Below are 13,428 nucleotides of genomic sequence, written 5' to 3'. Positions count from 1 at the left end.
CCACATTGCGGCGCCAGTTACAGGCAATGCAAACCTATGGTGTTCCTCACATAGTGGGTACTAATCATAGGCATGGTGTCGCTCATAGAGTGGTACTAATCACAAACCTATTGTGTACCTAACATAGCAATACTACGCGCAAGTAAAAGCGACCCATGGTGTTCCCCGCGTGGTGGTACTAATTACAAGTAGTCTTATAGTTCTAATTCGATCATCCCTTGGTCGCCCCTTTTAGTCGCCTCTTATGACAGGCAGGGGATACCGTGGGTGTATTATTCGCCTGTGTCCCCCACCCACAGGGGGGATGTGTGTTTGGTCCGCGAGAGCTATTTTATTTTACTCAGGTCCGCTGGTAAGCCGGTTAGGACCCCCCTACCCGCCATGTGGAAGTATCACCTCTCCCCCTGCTACGCCAATGAAGCAGGTTCGTGGTTATTCCATTTAAGTGTGCACAATGCTCATTCCAATCACTGCCTCAAAGTAGGGATCGAATAGCTGAAATACTATGATGATCCAGTGTGTTACGTACCAGGAGTATCAGAAAATTTATGAACCAGAGGAAAGGCATGCTAAAGAAGAGAGAGATCTAACTCCCCAGCTACTTCCCGCCAATATTTAGTCAGGCTGTTATACTAGATACACAGCAGTAATCCCATCTATCGGAGATAAATGGCAGCAGAAGACACAAAGCACATCACAACAAACAAAGGTAATGTAATGTTATTGTTGATCAATTTTATGAGTTTTGTATATTGCAGGCCTTCACATTTAGTTTTTCTTCCAACTCTTTGATATTAGAGCATCTAATGAAAACTGAGTCCTCCTTTCTTTCAAGACTCCCTCTTGTGTTACTATTCAACCTATCGTTCCTTCATGACTTTTTTCTCATTCTTATAATCATCTTTACAATTTAATCACCATCACCACCAATATTATTATAGTTGGTACAGTAAAACTGAATAAGACAAGAATAATCAGAAATTGTACTCTCTATACCTCTCGTTATGTAGTACTTTTCAATATGACCAATAAGAAAGGTAATTAAAAATTGAATTTTTGGCACCTTCTCCTAAACTACTATTTCAAACAGGGCGAATAAAATTATTTATAGCGTAGACTGCAGTTCCTTATTCCCCGACTTTACATACTGATTTTCATTAAATTCTATTCACCCATTTTCTCATACCTTGGCGCTGATACGGACTTAGCAAGAAAAATCCAAATTCATGAATATCTCTGTTATCATAGCCGGTACGATAGAAATATATAAGACATAAATGATAGGAAATTTAGTAATATATAACTTTAATTCTGTAGTATTTATCGATAGCGCCAATAATAACATAAATATTTGAGAATTAAATTTTAGGCCTTCCCCTAAACTACCATTTCACTCAGCGTGAATACAATTATTTATGGCCTAGATTGTAGCGACTTATTCCCTGAATTTATATAACGATTTTCATCAAATTCTCTTCAACCGTTTTCTCGTGATGCGTGTACATACATACATACATACATACATACATACATAGGCTACATACAGACAGACATTACGCAAAATTAAAACGTCATTTCTCCTTGTTACTGTGGTCATGACCGGTACAGAAATATCATTATTTTTAAATTCTGAGCAATGTACACACACACACTTATTTTATTTATATTGAGATAAATTAAAATTAGTCGGAATTGTATCCAAATGCCTCCTAAAATCTGTAGAAAAGTCACTGGTCGGTATAAATGAAATTCTGTCACTAAATTACTAAAACAGACTGCATATTTACTAATCTCTAGAATCGACTAGACTGATGTGAATGAACATGAACACAGCACGCGAGAACGAGAGATTGAAATCGATATACGTGTCGCGATATACAGGTTTCAATAAACATCGCACATTCGCGCACATTTCTCGCATTAATAAACATCGATATTTCATTTGAAAGCAGCCAATGAGCGAAGGATTTCCGGCCACTGGCATAATAAAGCTGAAATGGCGGGACTTGAAAAAAAAAATTTTGAAGTTCACAAAAGAAAAAAAGCTAAAATCGGGAGAAATAATAGAATAATCTGGAGGCGGGAAAAACTGTCGAAAATCGGGAGTCTCCCGCCTAAATCAGGAAAGTTGGCAGGTATGGTAATAGTATCACTCCAGAGGCTTGTGGCAAACTTTTCCATTTTCCCACTTCAAACAGTGTCACCTAACCTAGGTTTACCGCACATGTATTACGGAAACATATTTCAAGCTCCCTGTAGAATAATGGTAACATTTTCACTATAAATTTACACGGGAACAGCCTTTCTGAAACTGAACAAGTCGTGAAAGTACATAACCTAACCTCTGAAATTAGTTATGCACACCGCTGTATTTTGAGAAGGAGAAGTATCACACTCTTATTTTATTTCAGTACATGGTATTAGAATAAAGCAATCGTTTACTTCAACTGCTGGCATTGCACTTATTGCGAAAACATATTATCCCGATGTTTGTTTACATGAGTCGTCGTGAGGAGACCTCAGGCTTGCTCTAATTCGACTAGCTCGCGCTTAGCGTGGAATCGATACAGAAGATGATCGATCGCATCCCGTAGAGTCATAATTATACTGTATTTGGTACACTATATGAATATTGATAACAGATAAAAACTAACATGCCAGAATTTGCCCGTAATAACGGATGAATCAGTAAAAGGGTTCTCTTTGAAACAGAAGGATATTGCACAGATTGATATAGGAATTTTGAAAGATTTTTCTCTTCTGCTACAGTGGCCGCAGCCGGATGTGCATCTGAGTCAGACATCTCACTTTAGCGCGAAGTGCCCGCGTTCTAAATTCCTCTCCTGCCTTGAATCATCCTTAGAAAACTTATGACATCTTTTTCAAAGGTTCTTAATGTCCCATAACGAAAATGAATAGAAATAAATATTTGAGAATTTTAACATTTCCTTAACGCAAAATGGGGGTTTTGCCCTATAGTGAATTACGTTATATCGAATATAAAATTGCATTGTTTTTACGGAACAATTTTCGGGACTGGAAATTTCTTCCGTTAAATGCGGGTTTGCGTTAAATCGAGGTCAGGTAAAATCGGGGTTATAATGTATTTTTTTTTTTTTGCTAAGGGCTTTACGTCGCACCGACGCAGATAGGTCTTATGGCGACGATGGGATAGGAAAGGCCTAGGAGTTGGAAGGAAGCGGCCGTGGCCTTAATTAAGGTACAGCCCAGCATTTGTCTGGTGTGAAAATGGGAAACCACGGAAAACCATCTTCAGGGCTGCCGATAGTGGGATTCGAACCTACTATCTCCCGGATGCAAGCTCACAGCCGCGCGCCTCTACGCGCACGGCCAACTCGCCCGGTGTTATAATGTATTAGTATGGGTGGGTTTTATGGTAACCCGAATGACCTATGTTTTAAGTATAGAACTAGCTGGAACTGCTTCCTCATAATCATCTTCATCATCGTCAGCTTTCTGATCACAGTATAAAACATTACAATTGGCTTTGCGTCGCACCAACACAGGCCACAGTGGGATAGGAAAGGGCTAGGCATGGGAAGGAAGTGGCCACGGCCTTAATTAAGGTACAGTCCCAGCATTTGCCTCGTGTGAAAATGGGAAACCACGGAAAAACATCTTCAGAGTTGCCAACAGTGTGGTTCGAACGACTATTACCTGAATGCACTATAGGACATCTTCAGCAATCTCCTTCTGGTTTAGAATTTGGTTGTCGGGTCACCTTCACCACTGTTTAGCCTTTGTTCAATGTCATTCTTGCCAACATTATCACCAGCCTACTCCAAAGATTCACAAAAATCAGAGGTTTCAAAACCTCTAAAATTGCATTCTGGTTCATTTCTGTTCAATAATTATTTTGAATTCTTTTTTTCATTATCTATGTTTATTTATTGAATTACATCCATTAAATCTGAAACCTGTTTAATTGAGAGTTTACTGTTCATATGTTAAAAGAGAACCATTACCTTGGTGCCCCTCTGGAGCAGCTCCCTGGCAAAAGGAATCACTCCCAGTACAACGTCCACACCACTGTTGTCCACAAAGATGGCAGCACACTTGTGAGGTGGCCCCTTCAGTCGGTCGATCCACTCATCCAGAGAGTCCATCAGCCACGGGCGAGCTGAAGAACAGACACATCCACTATAATATCTCCTTTAATAATTACCAGATCTCTGCGCACTGAGATAGGGAAGAAAGTAATTAGAAGGATGGATTATGTTACCACTTTCAAATACTCAAGTGAGAGGTTCAAACAAAAAATACCTACGGTAAGAGACATATTTAGAGGGCAGAAAATTTTCTGAATCTAGTACGATAGGTTCAGTGAAATGAGAGAAATAGAACCCAGCATCACCTCTGGTCAGGTTCTAAATTTTAAACTGTACATGCTCTGCATTGCTAATAAACAGGATAAGTTGCAACACTGGCCAGCGTATTGAGTTAGTTAGTTGTTATGTCTTCGTAAAAAGTTTGAAGTGGTTTTGATGGTTATTTATTTAGTGTATGATGAATACAATATGTACAACAACCACCTCAAGTTCACAACTAAAATTCCATACGAAAGTTTGAGAACCAGGCAAAAGCTTTGCAGGTAAAGAACACCCAAACGTAATGTGATTCATTGCCTGCTCCTCTTCTCCACAATGACATTGTGGTGAAGTTTTCCATCCCCATCTGGAGAGAGAAGTTCCACATCTACACTGACCAGTCCAGAAATGAGAATTTCTGTTGCCATTCTTCGTTCTCGGCGTCTGACACATTGAAAGAGCTCTCTTACAGATTAACTGCAGTACCCCAACAAGGGTATCTAGATGTCAGTCATTTAGCCAGGAAGGTGGTGAGGACTGTCTTTTATTTTATTCTATAAGTTAAGCAATGACTGTAATTATCGTATCTTGAGATGCACTAACCACAAAGGAGGTGACAAACAGAGTGCAGAAGAACTCTCACTTTTACCAGTAAGTATGATCACTCCTCTGGGATCCCAAAGTACCAACAAAAATAGAGATGTGAGTATACACACCGGACCAGCTCGTTAACTGCTGGCGCCCATCTATAGCGCAACTAAAGAAAACGTCAAACTTATAAGCACCTTCTTCATATTCGAACCCTGATCACTTACGGAAGTAACCAAGCTTCCGTAGGTATGGACAAAAGTGAACGCCCAACAAGCCACTCTGTTCTCTAACTTCTCGAATAATATTGTCACCAGACTTTGATACTTTAGGGAAGAGGCAGGCAAATGTTATTCACTTTTGAGGAGTGAAGGATGGAAGTACTGCACAGTAATATTTATTTAGCGTATGGCATAAAATCTACATATACATACAATTAAATATATTACAATAACAAGGAAACAACAATATTTCATATAAGGATGTCCAGCCCTTCCAACCATTCTAACATGCCACTGATGGTATAAAGAAATTAGCCCAGTTACCCGAGTAAGCACGTACCTTACAACTGCCGACAATGTGAGCAACGGTTTGCCGTGGGGCACCACAGTCACATTCCGGTGACGCTATGAAATTCCACTTGTAGAGTGAGTCCCGTATCTTCCATGGCCTCTCCGAACTGTGTAAAGAGTAACCAAATGCCTGCGCAGTAGATGGAATCCACTAATAATTTGCGCTCCAGAAAATATGTTGTGAAGGGACATGTCTGTTGAAGACTTTCACAGCATTAAAGTTGTTGCACAGTGAACGACAGGAATGAATTCTTTTGATAACTGTCAGTCCACGTATCGGTAGTAGCTGAACAACGATTATCTCTCATTGCCTCTACAACTTCTGTAATAACTGAGTGACGAGTGTCGTTGATTAGTTCATGACATTGGCGAGAAAACAGTTGTTCGATGAGATAGTACATCAAAAATGTCAACTTTTCCTATTTCATTACCCACATTAATTAGTTCTTGTGCCACCTTACGAAAACCACATTCTGACACAATACTGAAAGGCCAGGGATCTAATGCACACATTTCTACACAGGCCTCAGTAATCTTATGTTTTGCAACGCTACTGACTATGGAAATGTTGGCCAGGATTCTTAGATTGGGAGCAATAGTGTCCAGCTAAAGAACTAGTACTCAATTTCTTTAAAATACAGTACACCCTCCAAGTTTGCACTTCACAAAGCTAGCCTTTTTATCCTCGTCATTAATGACGATATAAAATCGTTCCCACACTTAGCTTGTCACCTTACAATTAGCCTCTATGCCATAATGCTTGTTATTTAGTTTCTCTGTTATCTCATTTACAATCTCCATCTCTAATGAATGACAATGTACTCTAAATACTGGACAGCTGTGTAATATTTCCCATTGTCAGTTCTCTATCATATCAGACTTGGAGGTCAGGCATTAGACCATGATTTTACTAGGCAGAACTTACTAGCCCGACAGCCAGGTAGAAGCAAGCTTTCGAAGGTAGCTGCTGCCAGCACTCCAGTCACTCTAAAGACCACCGCAAGAACGCTCCAGTGTATACCGGAGCTCGAAAGACTGGCTCATGCACATCTGCACCAAGCGAGCAGCCGGCTACAGCGAACATGTGGCGAGTGACGTAGGAGCAGGCTCCAACTCGCCAAGGCTAAGTTACAAGTGATAAATATCATTACGGATCCGTATTGAAGATACTATTTGTAGGATGCTAATTAGTTTATAATATCACCTATTCAAAATTTTTATGTATTAAATAGGTGATATTATAAACTAGAGTCCAGTGCCTTGGGGTCTACCTGAGACTTGTTCTCACAAACAACTGTCGCTTCGGTGACATCAATCTTACCGATGAAATGTGAAAGCAAATTCACATGCAGAACCCCACGTAAGTGGTCAATCTTTTTTGCTAGTTGTTTTACGTCGCACCGACACAGATAGGTCTTATGGCGACGATGGGACAAGAAAGGGCTAGGAGTGGGAAGGAAGCGGCCGTGGCCTTAATTAAGGTACAGCCCCAGCATTTGCCTGGTGTGAAAATGGGAAACTACGGAAAACCATTTTCAGGGCTGCCGACAGTGGGGTTCGAACCTACTATCTCCCGAATACTGGATACTGGCCGCACTTAAGTGACTGCAGCTATCGAGCTCGGTAGTGGTCAATCTAGCGCATCAATGCGGTCTTATTATAAACTAATTAGCATTCTACAAGGCTAAGTTACGCCATTCATCAAATTTTCCATACCTTCTACCCTTAATAACTTGTATATTAATTACTACTTGATGTGCCCGTGCTTCGCTACGGAACTCTACACTGTATACAGAATTATAGGTTAGGTAGTGTACACGTTGTGAGTAAGCTTGTATTAAATTGAACAGCTCTTAATGTTACCTCAGATACGTAACAGAGAAGTCACTATACGTCTTTTCTTTTGTGAAGACTGGGTTAGGGAATTTTCATTGTAATGGTAGGCCCTCTTGCCTACAATCAGTCACAATCAAGTCGGGGAGTTTTCATTATAATGGCAGACATTCACTCTCCACCTGCCTTTTTACATCCTCAGAAAGACTGCCTAAGTGGTTTTCCCAACTGAAATCAGTATAGGTCATTACAGTGATGCCAGCAGGAATGTCGCGATTAAAAGCAGTGATATCATATGAAATACTCCATCAAATGAAAAACCACATAGTTTCTCACTTAAATATAAACAGTACTACGCTGCCGATCTAACGGTTCAAAGTTCCAGAGCTGGAATGACAGGCCACAGACAATCATGAGCAGTGAACACTCTTTAATTTTGCGGGGGTGGGGATAGTTTAGTGTGTGTCCCAGGCCAAGATAAAAAAAAAATTATCTGACTTGTAGGTAAATTTTTCCTCCACGCCAGAGGAGAAAACCCCTCTTCACTGCTAATTTGGAATAAAATTAATGTAGAATTTATTAAACGTGAAGAGGAAGAAGCTTTTCTTAAGAAACGGCACTTTTCAGGATTGAATTTGAGTTATTTAGTGAATTGTGGTGCTATAATTTGGAGTAGTCCAAAATTGTAATTCTAGACCAGATTATAAGTGAACCTCTGCCTTATTCCATTGAGTGTGCACACCGATCATTCCAATCAGCGTGTCAGCGGGTAGGGATTGAATAGCTGGAATACTATGATGAACCAGTGTGTTACGTACCAGCAGTATCAGAAAATGTATGAGCCAGAGGAATGAATGGCATGCTAAAGAAGAAAGTTATTTAACTCCCCAGCTATTTCCCGCCAATATTCAGGCAGGCTGTTATACTCATTACGCAGCAGAAATTCCATCTATCGGAGATGAGTGGCAGCATAAGAGAGAAAGAATATCACAACAAACAATGGTCAATGTAATGTTATTGTTGATAAATTTTATGAGCTTTCGATATTGTAGGCCTTCACATTTAGTTTTCTTCCGACTCTTTTCACAGTCGGTGCGGTAAAACTGAATAAAACATAAACGATCGGAAATTATATTCTCTATAACTACTGTTTTGTAGTAATTTTCTATAGGACCAATAACATAGGTATTTAAAAATTAAATTTTGGTGCCTTCTCCTAAACTACCACTTCATCCAGGGTGAATAAAACTGTTTATAGCTTAGACTGTAGTTTCTTATTCCCTGATGCTATATACTCATTTTCTCGTGGCTCAGTGTTGATATGCACTTAGCAACAAGAATACAATTTCAAGAATATCTCTGTTATCATAGCCGGTACGATAAAATGTATAAGACGTAAATGATCGGAAATTTAATTCTATATAACTTTAGTTATGTAGTATTTATCGATAGGACTACTAATAACATGTTAAATTTTTCGAAACCGTTTAAATAAATGCAAAAGAAAAACTATATTAACATACAAAATATATGAGAATTAAATTTTAAGCCTTTCCCTAAACTATTTCACTCAGCATGAATAAAATAATTTATAGCCTATATTGCAGTGGCTCAATATATATATATAGATGATACGAATATGAGAATAACATCACCGTACACCCCATTTTAATACCTCCAATACTACCGAGTTTCATTAAAATCCACCACGGATTACGAAAGTTATTGAGAGGAATGAAACAGCTGCAGTCTCCGCGACTTCAGTCCCAAGGGTCGAACCTGTACGGCTGACTGCTGCTGGTTGTCAGTGCTATGATACGCTGAAGTTATAGAGTAGAAGTCTTTGATACTCTGTAAAAATAATGGGGAGAACACATACTTGATATTTCTCGGTCTACAGATTTAGCTGTGTAGTTAGCGAGTGTGATACTTTGAACATTTTCAAGTGACTAAAGTCTTGTGTATCAGAACTTAAAATTCTTACGTTCATATAAACTGGGCACTGATACTTAGAGAGTTTTCACAAATAAAACTCCGAAATACTGGTAACTTTCTTGACTTGACAATGCTAGTCATCGCGTGACATAGTTTCACGTTACAGTAGAACCTCGATAATTCAAAATCGGTTAATTCAAAATCCCGCCTAATTCGAAGAAGCTCTCATTCCCGGAAACATGAGATACAGTTTTGCATGTTAATTAATTTGTTTAATTGGAAATACGGATAATTCGTAATTCGAAGTACAATGTCGGCCCCATTACCGAAATTCAGACTTTTAATTCGAAACTGCCTTTACATTTTAAAACAATAGTATGTTACAGAGTAATTTCAACTCGAAATTTATCCGCTCCGCGTCATAATAGAACGCGCGTTCCGGAACGTGGAAGGGTAGCTTTCCGCACTTACACTCACTTCGATGGGTCTACAGTGCGCTTCATGATTGCTAAGTTGAATGAAATCGAAATTCTTTCGTATTCAACTTTTTAAGGAACGCCGTAATATCACGCAACAGCCAGTGTGCAGAAAAACAGAATCCGCGAACACTGGCGATGCCGACAGTTGACGAAAAAAAGTCGCTCATATAATCAATTCGTAGGCACCGAACAATATTGTCATTGCCGGTGAAACTGCATTGCTTTATTTTAATGCAAATGGGTCATAGTAGTGCGCTGCAATGCACATGGGATGGAAGCGAGAAACTTAATCCCCTCGTCATAGGGAAGTTCGATAAACCACAACGTTTTAAGGGCGTCGGGCACTTTCCATGCCAGTACAAAGCATCTATAAATGCAAACAGTACAGAAATCCAAAAAATAATGCATTTACACAGGGGGACCGGCATAATTTATCCTCGTCTTTGAATTGTGTAATTTTTTTTCTTTCGTTGCGTGAGGTTATGTTTGTCAGTGATTTATCCAAGTGCATTATTTGAACATTGTAAATGCACCTTGTTGGATACATTTCAGAAATAGTCTTTTTCATGGCATCTGAAAGGTTTAAACTGTGAATCGAGGTGATTGCACGTATTAATGGGTCTTAGAATACTTTGTGACGCGACAAGTGACATTTCTGAAGTACGAGAGAAGTGCCATGGCGGGAAATCCTACAAGGATAAAGTCATAGAAAAGTTCGATTTTAAGGGCATCGGGTACTTCCTTTGTAAATACAAGGCATCTAAAATGCATACAGTATAATAATCCACTTAATAAAGCACTTGCACATGGGAGCCAGCATAGATTTCTCCTCGTCTTTGAATCGTGCTTTTTTTTTCTTTCTTTCGTTGCGTGTGGTTATGTTTGCCAGTGAGATATCCGAATGCATTACTTGAATACTGTAAATGCAACTTCTTGGATACACTTTGGAAATAGTTCTTTTTTCATGGCATTTGAAGGGTATAAACTGTGAATCAAGGTTAACTGCATGCAGTAACTGGCCATAGAATATTTTGTAACGCGGCAAGGGTTGGTACTTCTGAATTGCGAATTGGCGGTTAATTCAAAATCACGTAATTCGAAGTCCGATTTTTGAGTCCCAACGACTTCAAATTAACGAGGTTTTACTGTATTTGTGAACTCAGAACATTGTGTGAACGAAACAATTTCCACTATTCAGAAATTGAGTTAACAATATCATTCCAAATCTTTAAACACAATCTTGTGATTGAACAGGACTAATTTCGCTCAATAGTTTACTTTCTGACAGTGTCGTATATAAATGTAAAGGTGTATGTGAATGGGAGTAATTTGACACGTTAGGCATTTTACTTCTAACATCCAGTTGAAGTGACTGTCATTTAACACACTATGGCATCTAGGAGTGTTCATTTCAATGAATAAACTCTCCAAATAACTGTAAATAGAATCAAAGTGATCTTGAAATCCTAGAGGACTCGAGCGTTTGCATCCTCAATTCTCCAAACATTTAAAGCACTCATCATCATCAGTTTTCCACTCCAGTTGCCCGGGTGTGGTTTACGAGCACTCTCCACTTCTGTCTGTCCATGTACCACTCTTCTCTCAAGACGACATCCCAGCTGACTCCTCTTGTTCCTATGGCCTCTTTCACTTGGTCCAGCCATCTCTTCCTAGGTCTTCCTACCGGTCATTTTCCGGCCACGACTGTGTGTAGCCATTGTTTTGCTGTCCTTCCATCGTCCAATCGTTTGACATGGCCAAACCATTTCAAACAGGCCCTTGCCACTTTTTCATTCAGGGATGGGTACACACCAGCTTCCTCCCTTATTCTTTCATTCCTTAACCTGTCCCTTTTTGTCTTCTGTACCATAGTACGTAGGAACTTCATTTCTGCGGCGTGTAGTTTGCTATCCACTTGTTGGGTTGTTGTGCAGGTTTCTAGGCCATATGTTAGTATGGGGGTGAAGTATGATTGGAATAGAATCTGCTTTGATCTTAAGGGAACTTGTTCGTTCCAGAGGAGGTTCCGAACTTGATGGTAAAACTGAGCTGATTTTTGAATGTGGTTGTTAATCTCATGCTGTATTCTGTTATCACTTGAAATGATGCACCCAAGATATTTATATTGGTCTACTGTTTCCAGTTGTGTACCTTCCAGCATTATTTTTCCTTTCTTCTTCTGCCTGTTGACAGACATAGTAACAGTTTTCGATTTATTTATTGTTAATCCGTGTGCTTTCAAATGTTCATTCCAGGTGTTCAGCCTCTCTTGGACTTCCTTCTCTGTATTTCCCCAAATTACTACATCATCTGCAAATGCAAATGCATTGATGTCCATATTGTTCTTCTGCTTAATTTCTTTCATGACTTCATCCATGACAGTGATAAAAAGTAAGGGTGAAAGGGTACTGCCTTGTTGCAATCCTTTAGTGGTTTGGAACCAATCAGAATTACCGTTTCCTATCTGTACGCAACTGCAGCAGTCTTCGTAAAGCATTTTAACTTTATGGATAAGACCTTTGGGTACATTTTTCTTTCTTAAGCATTCCCATATAGTCTTCCTTGGAACACTATCAAATGCTTTTTCGAGATCCAAAAACACTAGTGTTAAGTCTTTGCCCTTCTCCCAATACTTTTCTAACAGTATTCTAAGTGCAAATAAAGCACTAATTACATTTAATTTTTATGTGCTTAATTTCACAAGTGCAAGTGATATTACGAAGTGTGTAGATTTGATTCCATTAACATTCGGCTGCAAAAATCTTGTCCGAGTTTAATTTTTCGTCTCAAGTTAGAGACTAGTACAGTTCACTTTAAAGAAGTGTTTCGTGTCTGATTCCATTGACATTCAACAAGAAATATCAGCATTTGTTTCATACCTTTATGGGAACAGTGAAAATCTATTATAAATTACACCTCCTTACTCGTCCATCCTACAAGTCTAGGGCACTTATACATGTGCTTGCCCCATTATTCCACGTGAGCGAAACCTGCAACTTGAACTCCGAGACCTTCCAGAACGTCTGAAACTTTAAGACCATCCAGAGCAGCCCTCGAGGGATCGGTATGTGGTTCCGGGGTGCCGAGAGATGTTACATGGTGAGGACGGGAGAAGCAGTGCTTTGACGTGCGACATCGCCAGCTGCAGGATGGAAGCACATTATGCCTAACTGATCAACTGTACTGAGGGGATATACCGTATTTACCCGAATAATCCCCGCCGTCGAATAATGCCTGCACCCTTAATTTAGGAAGACTCATTTTGAAAAAAAAAATTTAAATGAACTAAAATTTCTTCCATCAAAAGAGTAACTTAGTGAACCATGCTTATCGCATGTTCCACGATTTGACATTTAATTATGTAAATAGCTTCCTTCAGTTTTGTGTGTCAGTCTAATGACGTCCAGTAGGGAGCAGCACACGCTATGTTTTTATCTGTGAGGTCGTTCGTTTTGCTGAGCGATAAGTTTTACTCTGTGGAGTTCTTCTGCTGTTCTATGTGGGGCAGATACTAACAATGGCTGCCGCTATGTTCGGTGTGGCATTTTTATGCCTCAAATATTCATTTAATGTGTTCAAGCCTGGACCTTTCACGCTAACTGCTATTCGATTTTACTATTGATAATCACAGGTATGTGATACTTGGTTTATATTTAAATTTGGTGACGATTTATTCCCGTATGTTACGGTCGA

General features: G+C 39.4%; 1 protein-coding gene across 2 annotated transcripts in view; it reads right to left on the bottom strand.

The window, feature by feature from the left end:
* The window catches only part of LOC136885531 (4'-phosphopantetheine phosphatase), a 78,492-nt gene that overhangs the window by 22,961 nt on the left and 42,103 nt on the right, over positions 1-13,428 (bottom strand). For both annotated transcript variants that reach the window (XM_067158129.2, XM_067158128.2), the window contains exon 13: positions 3,987-4,141. In XM_067158129.2, the coding sequence (XP_067014230.1) occupies positions 3,987-4,141 (155 nt within the window). The remainder of the gene's footprint in view (positions 1-3,986; positions 4,142-13,428) is intronic.

Source organism: Anabrus simplex, chromosome 14 (genome assembly GCF_040414725.1).
Source record: "Anabrus simplex isolate iqAnaSimp1 chromosome 14, ASM4041472v1, whole genome shotgun sequence".
NCBI lineage: Eukaryota > Metazoa > Arthropoda > Insecta > Orthoptera > Tettigoniidae > Anabrus > Anabrus simplex.
Note: the sequence above shows the minus strand (reverse complement) of the source record. Positions and strands in the feature narration are given on the sequence as shown.